This window comes from Hakea prostrata, chromosome 6, assembly GCF_041222555.1.
Source record: "Hakea prostrata isolate BN-2017 chromosome 6, UWA_Hpros_2, whole genome shotgun sequence".
In the NCBI taxonomy this organism is placed as follows: domain Eukaryota; kingdom Viridiplantae; phylum Streptophyta; class Magnoliopsida; order Proteales; family Proteaceae; genus Hakea; species Hakea prostrata.
In genome coordinates, this window is record NC_142605.1 from 21,315,668 (window position 1) to 21,338,284 (window position 22,617).

General features: G+C 38.7%; 1 protein-coding gene across 4 annotated transcripts in view; it reads right to left on the bottom strand.

Annotated features, from left to right (window-relative positions):
- Positions 1-19,278, bottom strand: part of ATSYTF (C2 domain-containing protein) — a 50,471-nt gene extending 31,193 nt beyond the window's left edge. Inside the window, exons 1-6 of one of the 4 annotated variants that reach the window (XM_089158003.1) lie at positions 19,078-19,278; positions 18,608-18,919; positions 15,156-15,230; positions 14,960-15,067; positions 12,306-12,338; positions 12,123-12,212 (exon numbers count right to left, since the gene is read on the bottom strand). In XM_089158003.1, the coding sequence (XP_089014129.1) occupies positions 12,123-12,212; positions 12,306-12,338; positions 14,960-15,067; positions 15,156-15,230; positions 18,608-18,799 (498 nt within the window). In that variant the 5' untranslated portion in view covers positions 18,800-18,919; positions 19,078-19,278. Of the gene's footprint in view, positions 1-12,122; positions 12,213-12,305; positions 12,339-14,959; positions 15,084-15,155; positions 15,231-18,424; positions 18,540-18,607 lie in introns of those variants that run through there. The other 3 variants (XM_089158002.1, XM_089158005.1, XM_089158006.1) reach the window with 3 other exon arrangements.
- Positions 19,279-22,617: the final 3,339 nt, after the last annotated feature.

Consider the following 22,617-nt stretch of genomic DNA (forward strand, 5'->3'; position numbering starts at 1 on the left):
TATTTATAATTAAGTGGAGAGTAGACTATTACAAGGAATAAAATTTTACATGAATGCAAACTCTAATTTAACTCCTATACAAACTCTTATTAGACTCCTAATAGAATCCAACACTCCCCCTCAAGTTGAGGCATGGATATCACACATGCCCAACTTGACCAGAAAAGTATAAAACATCTGTCCAGGTAAACATCTGCAATTTGATCTTCAAACTTATAGATTACGTCTGCCTTATAGACTTCCATTTGCTTTGTCCTCATCTTTACTACAACTTTATGTCTCCAAGGAAGAACGCCCAAGAAAAAAGGTAGAATCTTCAAATGTTGAGAAGACTAAATTTCTGCGCAAATCTGAGGGGAAAATATATTTTTGGGGTAACAATTGCTAGGGTAAAACAGCCAAAGTGAAAATTTTCAATTGTAGCAATGTTAGATCTTTAAAGGGAAAGTTTGCCAAGGGACAATCTCCAAAGGTAGGGGAAAATTTGTCAAGATAAGTGACAATCTCCAAAGGTAATAGAGATCAAGTTTAGCAAAGGTCAAACGACAAATCTTTTGCAAGGTTAGATCTCCGAAGGGAAGATGTCAAGTTAAGGGGCAAATCTCCAGGGTTAACAGAGATCAAGTTCTGCACAGTCAAAAAGATAGCTCTATAGCATTGTTAGATCTCCAAAGTAGAAGATTGTGAAGGTAAGGGACAAACTTTCAAAGGTAACAAAGATCAAATTATAAGGAAGTCTACATGAAAGGCATTGAATTGTAGACATCTTCAATCTCCCCCTCACGTGTAGCTTTACACGTGGGAAAACAATAACAAAGGAAATCCCAATGGGGAAACTTGGAAAGGAAGAAATTGTAATGGTAAGATAAAAGTATCAGGAAAACAAATCTAGAGAAAATGACAAAATTTGAAAGGTGGATGACCGAGCCTATGGTGTCACTGATGAAGGTCTGATATTACCGAATGGACCGGATTAGAAGATGTAATTAAAGCAGAAGTAGATCCTCCAATCGGCTCGAGCAAATAAAGTCCATTTACCACGACCAATCTCCTTCCACGTGACTAGATCCTGAAGTAGCAAGGTAGGAGTTGGTAGGGGTAGTAGAGGAAGCAGGAGGTCGAGGCTGCACCGGCAGAGAAACTGCAGATACGCCGCAGAGTAGTGAACTCCTCCGTGAAAACCAACGCCTGGCAGAGGGTGTGGTGGAACGTGTGGTGGAAACTGCCTCGAGAGATTAGCCTTTGGTTTTCCCCTGTCTTTGTGCTCGTTTTGCTCAAAATCAGCAGGCTTCCCATGCGCTTCCAACAATTTTCCTTGGTATGATATGGTTTGTGACGGTGCTCACACTTGACAATCTCCTTAGCCGGATCAGATTTAGTGCGAACAGAGTAAAGCTGATTTCTCCATAATAGGAGTATAAAGCATAACTAATCGACGACTTTCCTCACACCGAACAAGAGCATAAGACTGTTCTAGTGTAGGAAAGGGAGAACGACTTAAGACTTGCACTCGATCGATCGTACTCCACATTCAAACCTGCCAAGAAATCATATACTCGAATCTTATCAATGTACTTTTTATATGTCGCCACATCATCCGGATTAGTGGGGTGATAATCCCCATAATGATCCAACTCTTGCCAAAGAGATCGCAACTCAAGCATAATAGTGGGCCACGTTAGTTCCGGAGTCCAGAAGCTGAGCTCATAAACGGCACACCCAAGCCAATGTAAGAGAGCCTCGATGGGCGCAGATCAAGTAATAGGTAACCCGCAATATTGGATGCAAGGAATCAAAAGGAATGACATAATAAGAGAGTCATTTGATATCTAATCGAAAACACCGGAGGGGTTGATAGGGTGGATGTATCCAACTAGTCCCCAAGAAAGTAGGTAAGGGACGAGACAGATCAAGAAGGCCCAAACATCGAAAGAGAATGAAGAGTGGCAAAATATGGATCCAAGGGGAGCAGAGACCCGATAGGCCATGTTGAAAAAATTGTTCAGTGCTCACCTTTGAAAAAAAACTAAAAGCAAAGCAATAACCAAATCACCTAAAAAAGGTAAAAAACAAAAGGGGTAAGCGGCAAAGAACCAGAGACAAAAAAAGAAAAAAATGGGGCGATGGATAATGAAACAAACTAAAAACCAAGGTTAAACCCAAAAACCAACCAAAAAAAAACCAAGAACCCACACCACACAAAAAAAGACGAGAGGTACGGTGAGCAGGCAAGGGGAAGGAGGAGAGAGGACGACGAAACAAGACGAAACCAAGATAGAAGAAGAGGGGAGCGCAACGAGAGGGCAACGAGAAACAGGACAAACCGAAGAAGAAGATAAAGAAGAGGGGGAGTAGGGGGCCAACGAAGCGGGCAGGAACGAAGAAGCGAGAAAAAAAGGCGAGGGTAAAAAAGGAGAACAAGACGAAGGAAGAACGCAATGGATGAAGAAAAGAAGGAGGAAGAAAAAGAGAGATCCCTCCCAACGAACAGGCCGATGCCAGGAAATAAACGAGAGAGAATGGCTAGACCAGACCAAGCCCCATTTATAATAAGGGAGAGTAGAATATACGGAATAGAATTACATAAATGCAAATTAATTTAACTCTATACAAACTATTAGACTCTCAAGAATCCAAAGAAAGAACAGAGAAAATTGATCAAAATTTAAGTTGATTAAACCTGCTCGATACCATGTTAGAATTTCAGCACCCGTAATCAGCCTAGGGACTGAAAGGAAACACAAAAGGAAGAAGAAGAAGAAGGAGAAGAAGAGAATAGGGAGAGAGCTTATGTGTGTATGTATGTTTTGGCTCTCTCCTGGCACTTTATTTATAATGTAAAATCAAGTCTTAGTTTAGGAAAAACAAAATTACATATTGCGTAGAATCTCCCAAATCTGCTAAAAAGAAAACTATCCTAGGGAGATTACTCGTCAACCAAGCAATAAGAAAATCAGAAAGTAAAAAAAATAGAAAAAACATTGGTTTTTCAGAACTTGTGCACCAAGACTGCTTTTCAAAACTAGAAACTTCTTCAAAATAGAAATTTGTGTACCAGGGCTATGCAATTCTCAACATTTCCAAATAGCTTAATCATAATGCTCAGTCACCCCCCGACGTTGCTATGTCAACTTCTCATTTGCCGGTCTCTAGTTTTTCCTCTGTGAATGTTGCTTCTCCTTTCTGATACTTCCAATTGCCTCTCCTTTCTTTTTCTTTCTCTTTTTTTTTTTTTTTTTTTTTTTTGGGTGGTGGTTGTTGTTGTTGTTTTTTGCTGGTTCTGTGATCTAGAATTGAATTTTACTGTTGTTCTTTCAACAAGAAGAGAATCTAATTGTCAAACTTCAACAAAATCTGTTTTCTGAATTTCTGGAAATTTTCTACAGTCAAAGGTTGAAGATGAAGTGCAAGTTGTTACTAATTCTCAGAATTGTACAGGTTTGGGGAAAATAAGAATAGGAATGGACTCTAGAGGATAGGGCGATTCCATTGAGGGTGTAATGGGGATGATTTGATGAGAGAATATGTGAGTCCTTCTTAGGGCGGGATTGGAAACCATGGGGCGAAGAAGCGGGTGGGGAAGGGTTTAAGACTTAGGAGAGGGACTGGATCTTGCAGAGGACTAAAGGGAAAAGGGCAGGGGCTAGGTGTGATGGGTATGGGATGCTTTTAGGGCCTTAGATAAGGAAGGGGAGGGATCTTAGAGCTGTGGCAGTTAAGGGAGGGGAGGGGATAGGTGGTGGACAAAGGGGAAGGGCTGGGTTTGGGGAGGGGTGCTGTACGTACTTGGGAAAGGTCCTGGGAGTTCAAGAAGGTTGCTGTAGATGCTGATTTGATGCTTCAAGTCTTGCTGGAATGCTTGATTGATGCTTGAAGAATGCAGAGATTAAGAACACTTGAAAACTTCTTGACACCCGCCAAGGTCCATCCACACAGGAAAACCCTGACTCAAGCACTCAATTCATTCATTCATCAAAAAACTGATTTTAAGTTACAAGAGAAGGCTATTTATAGACTGACTGACTGACTAGTTTAACTTGGGACTCCTTCACAGTTAAGGATCCCCTTACAACTTGAATTGGACTCTCAAAACAAAAGATAACTTCAAAAGAAAAAACTCCTAATAAATAGGATCCTCTTGGATAAGGAAACTTATCTAGGACTCTTCAAAATAACTTTAACTCAAACTAGAGTGTTTTGACTCATCATAAAAGACTCAAACACACCATAAACAACTCAAACTTAATTCATAAAATTATGAAATAAATTGTAAACGAAATTCAGGAATTAATTGATGGCTAAAATGCCCAAAATCTTCCTATAGGGTTCGCCCAGCCTATGGAGGCTTCTCGGAGCCATCCTGGGGGGGCCACTTAAGTTTTCGGACAGGGAGGGTCCTTGGGTTCACATCACCTCCTTTCAGAGATATCTAGCAAACCATCGACTTTGTGCCTCATTCAGTGTTGCCTAATCTTCCCGCTTATTGTCTAGCCCTACAAAGCATGTTGAGCTCCAGAGACAAGTTGGTAGGTTACAGCAGAGGGGGTTTATCAATGAGACTATGAGAGCACAAGGCCATGTGATATCCTAATTTTACCTACTCCAAAGACAGATGGCTCTTGATGTATGTGTGTGGACTGAATAGCAATAAACAAGTTCACAGTGAAGTTTAGGTTCCCCATACTAGATGTGCTGTCCAGTTCTGTGGTCTTTTCTAAATTGGAACTTCAGAGTGGTTACCATCAGATCGGCACCCAGCCAGAAGATGAATATAGAGACCTATGATGGATTGCTCAAGTAGTTACCATGAGGTTTGTGTTCAACTTGGATATTACTTTGTGTTTTAAATCAAACCAGTCTAAAACTGGTTATACCACTAGTTCAATTTAAGTGATTTTACAATATTCCTTCTATTTTCAAGAATTTATTTAGGTTTTATTTAGGACCTCCACACCTCTCCACGATCTCAAGAGAGGAAGTGCCCTGTAACAGCAATCAGCTAGGGGTCTCAACTGCCAATGCAGGAATTAAGCCTTCTGGCCAATATAAGAAATGAATCATTGTTTGGGGGGGTTCATACCTCTCGATTCTGAAAATCTTCTCCCCATGTCCAAGTTGCTATAACTGTCTTCCCCATTTAAGATTGGCTTGTGTTTGGTCAAGGCTGGTGGAATTGATGTTTGATTCAATTAATACTGCAATTTGAAGCCCAGGTGGTTCTTTTGAAGCTCTCTCTAAGCATTCTTTTTGCAAGATTCAATTTTTATCCAAACAAGCTGCTGTACAGGAATTGTTTTTATTTTTTTGGGTGAACGAATAAATATTACAAACACACCCCAAAGGGTAATAAAATGTACAAGAGAGGGGAGGAAAGGGTGGGGGAGGGGGAATGCACCAGACAGGCTTAGGCATGTAGAAAAGAGAGGATCTAAATCCCAATTAACAACAATATGTTTGTTCCTTGGGTTATCTACGAGAGGCTCATGGGGCAAGGAGAGTTTGGAGGAGACATTCCTACAGATGGCCTTCCAAATCTGATCAAAAGATCTATATCTGGGGGACCATCTGCAAAGGTTGCATTCCATCCAAATATGAGAAATGCACGCTTTAAGCATGAGCATCAAAGTGGAGTCCACTATCATCGATCCCCTGAAGGAGCTGACAGCATGCAGCCAAACAGGTTTAGAAACTGGGCAAGTAAAGAACAGATGAGGGATGGTTCAGAAGCATGACAAAAAATGTAGGGAGCGCCTAAATGTTTTGGAGGAGCAAGGGTTGGGTAGGGAGGAAAAGGAAAAAGTTTTCCAAACCGTAAAAGCTTAACGAGGGATGTGGCCACTAAACCAAACAAGCTTAGCCCCAGAAGCAGAAATGTGAGGGGTGCAGATGAGATCCCAAGCTGAAGCAGTGGAGAAAGAAGAGGATTTGAAAGGAGCCAAAGGAGAAGGTCCCTAGGCAGGGAAGGTGAGGGGAATGGAGGAAGGAGTTGCTAGATAGAAACAGGTTCGGGAGGGGGGGGAGCGAGGGGCCCAGTAATGAAAAGTGATGAAGCGGGAGAAAGGGCAGCGCATGGGAATACTAGAGGAGTTGATTGCTCTAGCTCCAGCCACATGGAAGATGATACCAAGAGGGTGCCAGGGGTCTAACCAAAAAGAAAAAGCAGGTCTAGGAATTCTTCAACAACAGTAAGTTTGACTCTTCCCCAACCCATTCAATCTTGTTTAACCCAAATACATTCCTAACCACAGAATTCCCTGGGCCTGAAGTCTGAACATATCTCCCGAACCCTAAAATCATCACAGACCAACAAGCCACAAAAGACCCTACAATCTTGATGTAAACTAGATTCAGGACCGAAACAGGGCAGGGGTATTTCAGTAATTTTACACTTTCAGAGCAGTCCAAATTATGGTTTCGTTGGGTCCATTATGTTTATGGGACCCTAGATCTACTTTTGGTTTTAAATTTGAGTCCCTTTCCCTTAAAGTTCCTGCAACTCCAGCCCCTTTCCCAAACTCTAGGAACCATCCCCCTTCTCCTTCTTCTTCCCACGTTTTCAGATCCCACCCCAACTAGGACTCCCTCATTCCCTGTCCTCAAACCCTTCATTATACCCTTCCTAGAGTTGCCCGAACCTATAGAACATAAAACCTTTCATTATACTCCCTCAGTCCTATTTTCTGAGTTTTGAAATTTCTGCACTTCATCTTCTTCAATTGAAGTTGCAGAATTTTAAGAAATTCCAGAAAAATTCTAAAACATTCTAAACTCCATCCCTACATACCTGAATCACTTCTGAGCTGCAGAATCGTATGTCTTTAGTGCTAAACTGCAGCACAGTAGCCCTAATTCTCAAACCCTAACCCTAGCCAAATTCCAGTTGCCCTAGGACTTGGATTTTCAAATCTGAATTTTGAAGTCTAGTAAATTTTAGATCTGAATCAACATTCCCTGCAGCTTCTTTGGTCCCTAAACCCCTTGGCCGAGACATCTAGAGGCCCTAATTGTGTGCTGGTTCCAATTTAGAAGATCCTGAAATCTAACCCCAATGCCTGGGTTGCATCATGACCGATTGGACTTCTTTTTGCTAGCATGTGTCTTCAGCCTTGCATCATGAAGGCAGACAAAGAAGTCGTGGTTTTCCTAGAGGGGGGCCTGCAGCAGCTTCAAGTAGATAAAATTCTGCAGAAACTCCACAAGTAGAGCACCCTATTTCATCCTCCAAGTAAGTACATGCCCCCTCCCCCATCCCAGCCCTATTCCCCCTTCCCCTCTCTCACTCGCAACCTTCACCTTCCCTTCCAACCTCATTCAGCAACTCCATCCCCTCCCAACTCCATCATACGTCATTCACCAACCCTCCCAAATCCTGCAGCAGCTATAGAACCCCTCCCCCATCCCTAAATATTAATCCCCTAATACAATCTCCCAACCCCTCTCTTCTTACTTCACTTCTTCTTCAACCTTCTAACCTGCAGCAGCTTAGGAAACCTAGAAGACATACAACCAGCAGAATTATGCCCAACCCCTAAAATCCTAAATAAGCTAAACCCTCTAAACCCCATCCCCAATTTCCCCAACCTTATAGGATTATCTTCCCCATCCCCTCTCTGACACTCGATTCCAACCCCATCCCCATCCTATATTTAAAACCTAGAATTTCTGCAACTTGTTTTCTTATTAGGAAACCCTAACCCTAGAGTTTTCAAAATCCTAGATCTCCCTAAATCCTTCATCCGAACCTTGAAACCTTTTAGGTTTAGCTTCCCTAACACAGTAACACCCAATAAACACTCGAGTTTAATCCTAGCTTAATCCAAGCCCTAGAAACCCTAACTCTCATAAAATCCTAGAATTCCAAAACCCTAACTCAAATATTCAGTTCTGGAATTAATAAAACAGCAAGGTTTTCAGACTTGATTCTTCAAACCATCAACCCTAACTCTAACCCACGCTCACCCTAGCACCTATAAATCAGCCTAGAAGACTGCTGATTATCAGGAAGAGCATCCGGGAGTGAACCTAGATCTAGTGCATCTCCTTAATCAACCAAACCCTAGATCCTATTTCACATCAAACTTTAATCGAGTTCTCCTCTTACTTATTGGAAAATTCAACCCAGGTTGCAGCCTCTTTTGACAACCCTATACTCTAGATTTCATCTTCCCCTTTTCAAAAACCCAAACCCAAACCCTAACTCTAACCTGTGCTGTCAATTTGTTCCGGTCAACTTCTCTCCATTAGAATTTTAACAAGACCTAAAATGGAAGATTCTTAAATCAACTACCCTAAATGATACCATCAAACCCAAAATTTACCAAAAACACCTAAGTCTCAGCTAGCCAAACTTCCCTTCATAGCAGATCCAGGTTAATGGCTTCTAACTTATCTCCTATCAATCTAGAACTATATAAAACTCTAGAGGGTCCCAACAAGTCAAAGTGCATAATAAAAGAAGGCAGCCTAGTGATCTTTGCAAGTTCACAAATGTCCAGATTGACTAGAGAAGGAAATAAGCAATGAAAAGTACAAAAGGAGGGGGTGACCAAGATGAGGATGCCACTAACATATCTGGCTAGAAGTACCGTTATCCCGAGAAATGTGATCTAAAATTCTAAACTGGAGATGGAGCAGCAGTAGGACCCAGATCCAAGTAGTAAAGACCATCCCACACTCCACAAATCCAAGTGTTGCCCCCCACCCCTCTAGATCCTTAAAATATCACTGGATTTGGTTTTTTTTTTTTTTTTTTTTTTTTTTTTTTTGGGGGGGGGGGGGGGGGAACTCACTGCATTTCAGATCAAAAGGGATGACAATAGAAAGAAAGTAGATTTTCTCAAATGTTAAGAGACATGTAAAATAGAAGACAAAAGATACAGTGGCAGTGTAAAAGACAGAACCAAATATGATAAAGACAGACGCATCAGCCACCAAACCTTGTCCTTCCCTAAACATGGAATATAAGTATGAAACAAGTCCAAGGAGTTCGTCATATGATCAAGAGGATCCAGAATCAATAAGCCAGAAGGAGCCGCATTAGGAGGAAACAAGGAATATATATATGACTAGGCAAGATTGGGAAGCAAGAACGAGTGATAGGACGTAGTGTTAGGAAAGAGGTGATACTAAGAGCATTATTGCACTTTCATTGCAGCCCCCTCATTAGTAAGCGTGACATGGCCATAGAACAAAATTCGGTCAAAACTTGCAAAATTTCGGTCCCATTTTGGGAACCTTGAAACGAAAAACTAGGGTACCGGAAGAAAAAAAAATCCCAAGTTTCAATCGAAACCTCGAAACTTGTTGAAACCTGGTTCAACCCAATTGGACCAGCTGGTTCATGAAAGAAAAAAATCCCAAATTTCGTGGGAAACATGGAAAATTTTGTGGGAAACATGGAAAATTTCGTGGAAACCTGGGAAATTTCATGAAAACCTGAGATTTTTTCCTGCAAGTTTCATAACTTTCACAAATTTTCAAGTTTTTTGTTTCTTTCATTCTTCCCCAAATACCACGACAAATACCCCCTCCATCAGAACTTCCCTATCCAAATTGTGTATTCCCTTAGACTGGTTATCTTAGGCATGTTGATGGCCAGACTTATAAAGTTGCAGTTGTCGATTACCTTGACAACCATAGGCATAAAATGTCATGGGATGTCTATGTTTGTTCGTTAGAGGTGAGGATATTACAGGTATAGTACTACTCAGCTCACCGGATGGATCCACTAAGGGACTCCTCTTGGAACTGAGTTGTATTTTCCTTTTATTGCCAATTACTTTGTATTTGATGTTTTGAAGTTAGAAATTATATATTGAATGTTATGTACTTAAGTAGTTAAGTTTATAGTGTACTTCTCAGACAACTCTACATTGATGCTATGTACATTGAATGACATATCTACATTGACTTTTTTTAGCAAAATGCATATGCCAACGTGTTCTTTATACTCTAATTAGCTTAAATGCAAAATCTCACCCTAAAATACTCCCTAAAACTTGTCAAAACTTGATGTCGAAACTTGCACGAAAAAGTCCTAAGTTTCCTCGAAATTTCCCAGTTTCCCATTTTCACCTGGTCAAAACTTGAGTTTCCCTCGAATTTTTGTCTATGGACATGACGATTTCATAGTGACCCCAACAAAAAATTAACAACATCCGTTTTGAAGGACGTAAATGTAATTCATAATTTTTGGAGGGAGTGCATGCAAAAAAACTCCTTTTTTTTCTTTTTTTAAGGATAGAAGTGGGGGTTAAAGTAAATGCCCAGTTGTGTTGGTTTTTTCCATAACCCTAATTCAATCTTGGAATCCTTTAGGGCCTATTTGGTTACTTGAGTCTGGAGATCTCAAATATCTATAGATTTCAAATCTATGGAGTCATGGTTCATAAAATTAACTGTTTGGTTAACCTGAATCTGTGGTTCGAAGAGTTCCGTCAAGGTGATTCTGTAAATGCGCAAATGTTTAGCGCTTTTATAGTACTCATACCCATAAATCTACATATTTATGTTTTTAGTGTAAAAAAGGTGAATCCCTAGATTTCATGAATCCAAGGATTCACACAACCAAACGGGTATAAATTTCCCATTTATGAATTCAGAGATTTGAAATTTATACCCAAACAGGCCCTTAGCTTATGTCTGCCTAATTCTGAACCTAGGTACCAACCAAAGTCACCGTTAACCAACCACGTTTCCTTGGCAAAAGCCTCAATAGGCATAGGGGTTTCGTAGTGACATAACCTGAAAAATGGTTGCCTCAAATAGTAAGGAGACAAGCTCATCAAGAAGCAAGATACAAAGTCTCATTCAACTTTATGGGTTGGCTCAAAACTCAAAGGCAGGGTGACAATGGGAGGTAACACAACAACGCTGGTCACTACCTCCAGCTCCACCCAATAATAAACTAGTACTCTCCATTATAATATTTAGAAGAAAGCCCAGGAAGTGAATAAGAAATACCTCCACACACAAAGATTACATCAAATCAGCATGGTAGGGTCAGAATAAAAGAACCAAAAAGGTGGAGAGAACACGGTAAGGCAAGTGGAAGGCACAAGGGCCCATCACAAGGTCGGCAGATATGCAAAGGTACCTGTGGGAGCTGGAAACAGATGCAGAGGAGCCAGCAGGGTCCTAACAGGGTACCTGGCAGAGTCAGGGCCCTGTGGCAAAGATTGCCGGGGCCAGAGGCCTTTAGGTGAGTGACGCACTGTTAACGGTCATTGGTCATTGGTGTTCACTGGTCAGCATGGTGCAACATGCAAGTGAGCATTTATGGTCAACCATGCTTACCATGTGAAGCCAAAGCCTCAGTGGTGGCAGCAGCAGTAAAGACTGAAGAGTTTCTTGAGTCAAGAGAGAGGGACCAATGCAATGGATGTTGGGAGACACAAATGGACCGGGCTCTAGTACCAAGTTAAGAAGAAGAATTGGGAAAGTAGATTAGCTTGTCAAGGTGACAAAGGCCAAAACTTTAATCATAATTTCAGGTTATTACGATTATGGGATAATTGACTTGATCCTTATCTAGCACAATTAACATGTCCAATATGAACCTAACAATTTTCGGAGAATATGATCCATTGTATCTGGTTGGGACTAGATCAGGCCCAACTTCTCTCAACCCAGATTGCTACATTCTGGTGCAACGAGCAAGCATTACTTGATCTTTTACCTAAACCATATAAGTTGACTAGGCCAATGGGGCATGTGGATGCCTTGTTATCTATCAGCTCGAAGCCCCCCAGTACTACATTTGAGCTTTTCTCAAAATTCCCTTTAGTTACGATGGTTCACAAGTATGGCTGTCCAGTCCCTTAAAGGTGAAAATTTTCGATCTTTGAAATTTATTAAGATAGATGATCTATGTACATGCCAGTAATTAATGAAATCTTCTCCTTTCATCCAACAAAAAAAAAAGAACCTAGACATATAAAAGAATCTAGCTAAGCTACGTACTTCAACAAGAAAACCAGAAAGGTGAGAGAACAAGCTATAAGTCAACACATTACATTTTCTTCCAGGTCATAATAGTCTCTTCATATAAGAAAGGGGAAAAAGGGTTCTCATAATAATCCAAAAGATACTCATAAATTCAAAATCGAAGAGCACAAACAAACCTGGTCACCTGAAGTTGCCCAACATGTTCCATGCAGCCCCAGGATAGGGGGGCTTGAACCAAACGAGAAATCCTGTAGTTCAATTTTTTCCTACAAAATAATAATAACCAAAGTTTCCGAATAAACATGTGGGCTGCCAACAAAAAATTTCAAGCATTAATTAATATAGATATTGATACTTACTATAAACCGTGGTATTCGGTGTTTTAGGCGTTTCTGCAAAACAATGGTTTATCAGGTTAATAAAATAATATCTAATTTATTATAAAGTGCTAATGGACATGGCATATAAAAGATAGATAGACTTTTTGCTTTACCATCTTTACTTAACTTGTTTGTCACTAATTTGGATAATCAGATAAGTTTCTTAAGATAAAGAAGAACGGCACTTGTATATACTATATGGTATATACTAGCAAAACCAAATAACAGATTGAAACCAATTTTCTGATAGATACAATTTTTTAATCAAAGAACTGCTAATACATCACAGAACTCTTCAAGATAACATTAATAACTTTCACAATACTCAAGGTCTACTTTCCTTTCTTTTCTTGGCATTCCACGATCCTATTAATAAAATATTCAAGAAAATCAAGAAGTGTGTGATTACTTGGTGGGGTATTCTGATCAGCTAAGGATAAGGATTAGAAAGAATCATGCAATCTAGGATCATATGGGTATGGGACTCAAAAATGAACCAGAAATTAGCAACTTCTCATACAGTAGCCAGATTTGGAACTTCCAGACTTACATTAGTAAATTAACTGAAATAGAAACTAAGTAAAAAGGACAAAACAGAAATTAAACCACTGAATAGCTTGTAAAAGCAAAATGGTAAGTGGATATAGAAAATAAAAACTACTTGCAGCAGGATTAGTTTAACCAACCAGGGCATCTTTGAGATAGCAAACAAGTGCCAAAGATAGGTTTACTAACTATCAGTTTCAGATTCTGGAAATATTAACTTTCAGTTAGCATGAAACCAGAATAAGGAGCATGAAGGAAAAATGAAGAGAACGAAAGGAAGTAGTGTTGTGACAGCAGATTGAAGGGTCATCAAGACTGCCAACACAGTCAGGCTGCTTCAGGCAGATTAGTAGGCTGTGTAGGTAGGAACCTTGATCTGAAAACTTGCAGAAAACTGTCTAGGATCAGTGATTAATACAAGAACAGCAGGAGATAGACAGAAGAGGTAAACTAGAAATGCACACAGTGGAAAAATACAAAATGATTTTTAACCAAGGAACAGAAGGAGAGGGAGACGAAAAAATAAAAAATAAAAAGTAGAAGGATATGGTAGGCCTCTCATATAACAGTGGAGAAGGAATCCCAGCAATTCTATCCTTGACATTCTAACAAGGTTTCCTTACTGCATCCCACAGTACATTAGTTTTAAACCCCAAAACCATGCTCCATATCTCACAGAACTCAGAGTCTAAAAGCTAAGTTATTTCTCAAATTTATGGTAGTGGGTTTGATCCCTTACCTTTATTTATATACGAAACCTCTAAGCATGGTAAGGAATCCCTTACAACTATAACTATTATAATTTATAACCATAAAAATCCAAAAATATAAAGTGCATGGCCCATACAACCCATTGGGAACTCAAACCAAGCTTGTTAATCCATTCCCGGTCCACTCTGATGGATGGATTTGCTGCTCTCTTTTAAACTACATCATTACCCTAGTCGAACCGCCACAAGAAAGACGCATAGAAAAGCAAGAATTCATAGTCCATAAATGGCATTCATTGAAATAGGACCTAGCCAACACATAACTTTAACATCCGTTGGCTAGCAAAGGCATCGAAGATACATCACAAAGAGTTTCTTCTTTCCATCATACTGATCTTATACAAGGTTTGCATAAGTATTCCTAATTTTGTACAGGGCATTGACATGTGTGAAGCAATGTAAGGTCGCTTCTAGGTGACCAAATGGTCATGGGTTCGAGCATGGAAACAGCCTCCCTGCAGAAGAGCAGGCAAGGCTGCATACAAGTTGTCCCTCCCCAAATCGTGGATTGGCAAGAGCCTCATGCACAGGGGAGCCCTTTTGTATGTAGTTGTAACTCTTCATACACACTTCAATCAATATCTTCACTTTTCCAATCAACACATGCTAATGCTATACAGATGAACTAAGCTTAGAAGGCATTAGCAACATTATAATGCACAAGCAAAGTTTAGATTTGAAGAAGATGACGGAAATACAATGTATGTAAACAGAAAGAAAATGGTTGTAATAGCCTCAACATTATTATTTTAACAATAATCTTAAACTAAGTGTCTCACCTGGAAGGATCATAATTTACACAGCCTTACCCCTACTTAACGGAGAGGCATTTTTCCAAGTTGAACCAATGAGACCACTAGGTTACAACATAGTAACCTTACCATAGCATCAAGGTTTGTGCTCTGTCATAAAAAAAAATAATAAAAAAAGGGGGCAACCAGTGCATGAGGCTCCTGCTACTACAGGGTCTGGGAGGGGGAAATGTATGTAGCCTCACCCACTGACTATGCAGAAGAGGCTCTTTCCAAGTTTTAAACCTGGAACCAACTGGTGCAATACACAACTTAACCACTGCTGACTCAAGGCTCACCTACTATAAGTAGTCCTATAATAATTAACGGAAGGAAATCAAGCAGATCTGAATAAAATGAAATTCTGTAACTAAACAATAGGATAAAGAACTCAGAAGCAACAACAGATAGTAACATGCACCACCATAAGTGGAAAATACCAAAAGACCTTTCAGGCATAGTGCCAATGGACCATCATATTGCGAATAAGAAGAATGTTGATCACTTGAACCAAAAAAGTGCTCACCTCAACAATAGATGAAAACCTTATTGAAAGTCTTGGGTTTATGAACTCGGGCCAAACTTCCATTAAAAGCTTGTTCAGCCATTCACAATGCTCTAACGGTGTTGCGGGCTGCAAAACATATAAACTGTTGAAGTTGAAATAAGAGTGTAAACAATCTAAGAAAGATCTGTAAGTCAATTAGGGGAAAGAAAAGTACCGATTTGTTCAACATGACTTGTTTCCATTTCCTTTTAAGGTCTTCTACTAAAACCTGCCGTTGATAACTTCCATACTGCACGTAAAAAATAAACTTTGATACTGCACATGAAAAGATTAACATCAAACAGAATGTGCAATATAACCCAATCTCCCTTCATACGTTTTTCCATACCTTGAAATTTTGGAGAACCAAAAGGAGAAAAGAATAATTCTTGAAATGACAAAAAATAAATAGGCCTGGGAAATAAGTATGCCAATGGATTTTCAAGTTGACAGGTTTAAGAAGAAAATCAACACATGACCGTGTACATACACTGCTGCTACTATAGTATTTTTCAGAAAAAGGGTCTCCTGTATCCATCAATCAAGTTGGTCGAATATGCAGATTTGTATGTATCTGAGTTAGTAAGGCCCCAAACTAAAAAACAACAGCTCTGGATTTTGAGTTGCAGATCTTTATAAAAGATCAGATGTGACTGTAATTTAAAATTTCTACTCATATCTGCTTTTCAATGGGTTCATATAATCATATCCTGTGATGCAGCCCAATCTTATTAGTTTAACCCCATCATATCAACTAAAGGCATGGAAAGCCACATTCCTATTGGAAGGAAAGATCAGTTTTCCCAAGAGAGAACTGGTTATGTAGCAGCAGCATAGACGCTTAACCTTAAGGATCTCTCCCGCATAAAGGATGCTCTGAGTCGAGGGAGTTCAAAACCAAATTGATGTAACCAGAGGACCCCCCCCCTCCAGCGTAGCCCCTAAAGCCTAAATGAAGGAAGGAACAGCAGCCCAAAACCATTCAGCCCTACTGGAAGGCTGAACCATGCAGAGGCAATTTGGTCATTTTACCACCCCTTTTGAGTCTCTCTTGGTCTGGTTAGATAAAGCATAATTTTAGGAGTCCAAATCTACTTCTACTTTGTTATTTGAGTCCTAGTTTAGAATCCCAGTCCAAGTAGGAGAGTCAAGTTGGAACCCTATTTCACATTGGATTCCTTCTTAAGTTAGGAGTTTCTTTAAAATTCTGCAATTATTATTCATTTAGGAGGTCCTTGCAACAGAATTCTTTCTTTAACTAGTCTCCTAGTTGAGTCATGGTGTGGGTATGAGTTCTTTTTCCAAATAGAACTCCTTTTTTGTTGAGTCCTATTAGGAAATCCTTCATGTAAAGGCTATAAATAGAGCCATTCATATGTAAACAGGCCAAGTTGAAAATTAATAAAATTTCAGCAAGTTCTATTATTCAGCCCTCAAACAACAGCCAGTAAGTGTTAAGCCCCCACCCCAGCCCTACCTTCACTTTCTTCCTTCTCCCGCTCGCAACCCTTCCCCATCCCCCAACTAATTTCCTCTAATCCCAGCCCCAACCCTATCACAAGCCCTTCCCCCTTCCCCCTAATCCCTATGGCAGCAACCCCTCCACTCCATAACGCATCCGCTCCAATCTCAGCCCTTCTTTCTAGTTCTTCTTCTTCTCCTTTTCTCCTTGTGGCAGCATAAGAATCCCTAATCCCTAGACTTCTAAAAACCAGAATTCCCAAACCCTAACCCCTAGATCTCCCTAATCCCTTACTCAAACCCTACCCCCTTTAGGAACCAAATTCCCCTTCCCCTTCCCTACCTCTGATCCCCTATCTCAGCCCTAACCCTTCACCTAAACCCTAGTAAACCCTAATTTCCTCTTTTCTCTTAAAACCTTAGAAAGCCTAATCTTAGTTTCATTCATACTTCACAAAGTCCTCATCCTAATCCCCATTCCACTTAGGGTCATCATCCCCACCCCCCCCACCCCCGCCTATCTTCGATCCCAACCCTAACGCTAGCTTTTCCTTTTAAAACCCTAAATGAAAATCCTAATTAACTAACCCCAAAATTCGGGAATCAAATCTGAACAGTAAAACAGCAAACTTCAGGTGTAATTTTACTAAAACCCTTACCCTAAACATGCTCACTGAACCCTATACCTATTCTTTCAACCATAAATCCCTTCAGACCTCTAGAAGCCACGGGATATTACAACCCTAATTTCAGCTGCTGTCCACCCTTGAGTTGTCCTAGAAGACCTAATTGCAGGGGTATTACAACCCTAATTTCACTTCTGGTTCACTTGGACTGATCTCGAAGACTGGCTCTCAATTTGGGGGTTACAATCATGGATATGGTAATATACATTAAGAGTCATGTAGAAGTGGGGGAAAAAAATATCAGGGCCATCTTGAGGACAGAAGATTGCAGCAATATGCACTTCCCTGCCTCCAATTTGGCTGCACCTAATATTTGGATCCACACGTGTCAATAAGTTCAAATTTTCCAATGATTCCAAACAGATTCTTGAGTACACCTTGGGGATCATTAAATATATCAGCAAACAAAAAAAAAGAACTATTACATGAGTGGGAATAATTGATGGAGATTAAGAATTTATTATACTAAAAACAAGACTGAATAAGCTACATGCTTCATTTATTTTATTGTTAAACAGTAAGCTGAGGAAGAAAACATACTGCAGGTCATAACCCTGTGAAAGATTGCTTAGACAGTGGAAGCAAATACCACTCAATTGTGGTTGCTTCCAAACAAGATGGGAACCATGTGGAGAAAAACGACACTTGCATTAAGATATACCATTCTCAAACTATCATCCCCAACCCCCCCCCTCCCGAAATACTGAAAAAGAAAGAGCGGATATTCTGGTAAGCTCAGAAAGCATTAAGATAAGAAGGAGAATGTTTGTATGATGAAGGGAATCTGAACGTCCTGAAGAGAATCTGAACATCCCACCAAACAAATCCAGCAAACAAAATGCAAAAAGAAACAATAGATAAAACACTTGTGCCACAAAAGCATTAAAGATAATATTAGGTTCAAAATAGACAGGGCATAATAATCGTATGACAGCAATAAAGAGTAACCAACTAGGGTAAACAGGAAACAGTTGTAGAGAACGAGTAACAGAGGAACAAATAGAGCACCACTAAATTCCGACAAATTTGATTCATTAATATTACACAAGGCAAGGAATTAACAATTATGATAACGCATGCCAACATCCTGCAGAGGTAAATTCAGGTTCATTTTTGGATTTGCCTGGTACAAGAAAATTCACAATTTTGTACACAGTACTCAGCTTCAGAAACATATCATAATTAAGAACGTAGAAGGTGACAGTGACACTTCACAATTTGATAAGAACAGTCGATGGCTGGGCGTGGGGGAGTAGCAAAAGGAACAAAATCCAACAAACACCACAAACCCACTTACAGGAAAGACAAAATTTTCAGTATCAGTAAGTTCAATAAGAATACTTAAGAACATTGCTCCATCTTAGGCAAAAAGAAAGCAAGCGAAACAAAACTGCAGTTTCATTTTAAGAACAAATAACCAAATTCACACAAAAAAAAAAAAAAAAAAGTAGGGAAAGGTAAAAAAAAAAAAAAAGCAGACCTGAATAGTTGCCCATACACAGACAAGAAGGGGAACCCAATTGGAGAAGGGCAGGATCCATCTCTCCACGGCCCAGCCAAACAGTACCAATGGAACCAAAAGCTGAAAGGTAGGCCTTTCTGCCATCATATAATTGTAAAACTGTATACAATCATTAACAAAAAAATCCCTCCACGTTCTTTTTTTCGCCATTTCGAAAGAGAATCCTCAAAATCCAGCCCTTTCTTTACCCACCCAGCAACAAAAACAACTTTTCTACCTCCTTGTCCATGGATTCTTAAGGTTCCAAGGTACGAACCGCCTTTTTCAGAGCTAAAAACAAAACCCAGAAAAACAGAAGGAAGAAAAATACAATTATGCACACAGAGAACAAGAAAACTAGTCTGGCTGGTTTGAAGATGAAGAATAATTGGACTTTTCCTGTTACTATATTACAAAAGAAAAGAAGCCAAGAATTGAAAAAGACAGACCCAAGAATTGGAAGAGACAGAAGCAAGAGAGTTATTTTCCCCTCTTAACTAAAGGCTGATGAAGTCAAGAAGAAACACCAAGTGGGCACTTTCGACATGTGAGTTAGTTATCTGTTTATGAGATGAACTGGTAGTGTCGTTGAGTCATGAACTCATCATGTTCAGAAGAGGGAGAAGATGTACAGATGAAAAGATCATTTTTAATTTTTGTTAACTTATTGATATTTTTGTAAGTATAGTGGATCCCATCATAATTGTGTTGACTTGTAGAACCCTACATCCTCTTGCTTGTTGGCTTCGAACTGATTACATTTATGTTCACCAAAAAACAAGGGAACTGATTACATTTATGCAAAATACTATACAGGGTAAAGACTTAGGTCTCATACGAGTTCAAACTTTTCTAGAATCAGGGCAAAACCCCATTTAAAAAATAAAAAGATATATTTTATACAAAAAACTTTCACATTTAGGATCTAAGAAAGGTCATGTATCAAATTAAATAAAATTTATCAGCAGCGGTGCTTTGGTCATTAGCTTTCTTTCCTATTTTAGGAGCACAAGTTCTATTTATGAATTATTATTTTTTAGTAAATGATGAGGTTGGTCGATTAAATCTGCATGACATTTCAACCGTTAGAAAATCGTTTTGAGTCTTTTACAAATCTGTCGTGTGGGGTTTAATTTGGATTATTCAATCATGTCGAATTTATATTACTACTATATTAAAATGACTTTTTGCAGTGGTAAGAGTTTCTTTACGTGTTGAGCTAAGATAGATGTATATTATCATTTTTTTTCCTATTAATAAAAGATCATCTTTGTTAAAATGAGGGAAGGATTTCAATGATTTAATTTGGGGCGGTTTTTGTTTGAGTTTAACAGTTTTGAGTTGAAAATATTAAAGCCCTAATACGGATTAGTCGCAAAATAGTGGTTTCGGTTATGTTTTTATTTGTTGTGGTTTGGGTTTGGATTGACTAAAGGTTTTGACTCAAATTTGGTCGATTTTTGGACCATTATCAACTCGTTATCAAACCGCTATAACCATTTCAAGGTTAAAAAATTTATTAGTCTTAGATTTTGCCTCTTGGTTAATGTCTAAACAAAACCACACTCTCTCTCTCTCTCTCTAACTTCTGACATCTATTTATAAAATAAACTCAGAATCTCATTTTAAAGAAATAACACATGATATATCAATATAAAATTGTGGATACACGCAAAAATATCATTTAATCCGAGGGGCGGGGTCGGGGGACCAAACATTAATTGATAATAAATGAGAAAATTAAACATGTATATTTGAGGATTAAAAAAAAATCAAAAATGAAAGCCATAACTCCCCAAGAATATACAAGAATGAAAATTTAAAAACCAAAAGATTACTTGATGGTGGACATGATCTAATTGAGGTCCTTCCGATTGAGAAGATGGTAATAGAATGGTCCCAGATGACAACTGCTTGTCCACTTATCACTAACACAATAGTTAATAACAATTGTTCACATATTTATTTCACAAATTAAGGTTTTGTAGAGAAAGAGTATTCATGCTAAGAGAAGGGAAAAAGGGACACTGTGATATAAATATACAACTATAAAAGAGTAAAAGCTAAAAACTAAAAACCAAAATAATTTATCAAGTTATAATGGTTCATTTTTGGTAATGGTTCGGTGCATTCAATTCGGACTAACGGGTTACTAATGGGTTGGCCCAAAGCAGCCCAAACTTAGTGGCTTTTAAGCCCTTAGCTTGTATCTTGTCCAATAAGTTTTGTTTTAGTTTGGTTTGGATTATAACGGGTTGGTTCAGTTCAATCTTAACGATTCAATATACAATTTCTAATTCAACTTCAACTGTAAGTTGATCAAAATTTAATTAGGAAAATTTCAATCTCACCCCTTGAGTTGCTCAATAATATTAGTGTCACTCCCTGACTACACAATTTATCAATCAAACCCTCTAATTACTAACATTGTTGGTTTCCAATGTTAACTCCACATAATAAGTTTTAAAACGCCACTCATGAGTCATGTCTCTCAAACTTTACAAGCATCCAGACTAGCTTGCGTGCACCTTGATTACATTCTCAGAGGGAGCTTTGTTTTCTACAAGGGTCGAACCTTGAACCCATGACCTCTCCACTGAAAAGTATGGATCTTACCACTCTATCAACCCTGCATTGACTATAAAGGATCAGATTGATAATTAGGTAACATAGGGAGTGATATTAATTTTAAAAAATAACTCAAGAGGTGACACTATAAATTTTCAAATTTAATAAGGAGATAAATGAAATCTTTTTTATTCCCTTGTTTGATTCCTAGCTCCATGTCTCAAACAAGAGTTTGAGTCCTCTACTTCTTCTTCATCATGCATTTATGGCCCTCCCTCACAAAAAATGCAATGAAAGAAACGTGAAGAGAGTACAATTATTTACCCGCAAGAATCTCATCATAAACTGCATTGCTGGAGTCTCAAATGCAACTCCGGTAAAACTATGAACATGGAAAACATCAATTCTATTATTATAATATTTTAGATAAATAGATCTAAGGTTCTTTTATTATTATTATTTGGATGAATGGTATCAAATTGCATTTATTTTTGTCTAAGTGGTCCCCTTTTTATTGTAGTAATATTCTTCCATGTAATGCGTAGAATGATTTTACTAGATATATAGCAGTCAATTGCCACACATCGAGAGACAGCTTCTTTCTCTGGGACCAACAACAAAATTGACCTTCTGAAGCAGTGAAACCTCAAGATCCCAAATTGCTGCATGTATATCTTCACCATGCATTATTAAAATACAAAAAGGTAATTCCTGAAAATGAAAATGTAAAGATTTGGGCAGGACCACTCGTCCATGAAGCACACAAACATCCATGTCCATATTTCTTCTCAGGTAAGAAAAGAAATTTCATATTGTTTTCCTACATACACTAAAAATATCTGGCAGGGTCAAGTCCTTAATATTATGTTCTTAGTTATCTGTTTTTCTTTTTACCAAAAAAAAAAAAAAAAAGTTATCTGCTTTTCTTTCTTGCTTATTCCTAGAGAGGCCAATGTATTCATTTTCTTGTAACAGTGAAGATTTGACCATCATTCACTAGTCAAGTTAGACTAGGCCAAGTCAAATATTTAAACTTGATCTAATCGTAATTGAATTGGGTCCAAAATAAATAAATAAATAGAAGGTCTAAACTGGTAGGAGTAGAAAAAGGCAGATTCATGCCATTAAGATCAAACTTACAACCCCCTATGATTTGATGATCCTTTATCTTGTTCTGAATAGTTATTACTTAGCAATAATATCCACATTTTTTTCTTTTCTGTATTTGGGCATAGGAAGAGAAAGTTTTATTAATAATGAAACCAAGAGAGCATCTTCCTATTGGGAATAACATGAGAGCAACTAAAAGGGTAAGAACCATGCCAATATAGAGTTGCTCTAGTTGTAATACCAATACATCTTAGTGAAGAGGTCATGGATTCGACTCTTGTCAAGACATATGTACTATCCTCATACCCCAT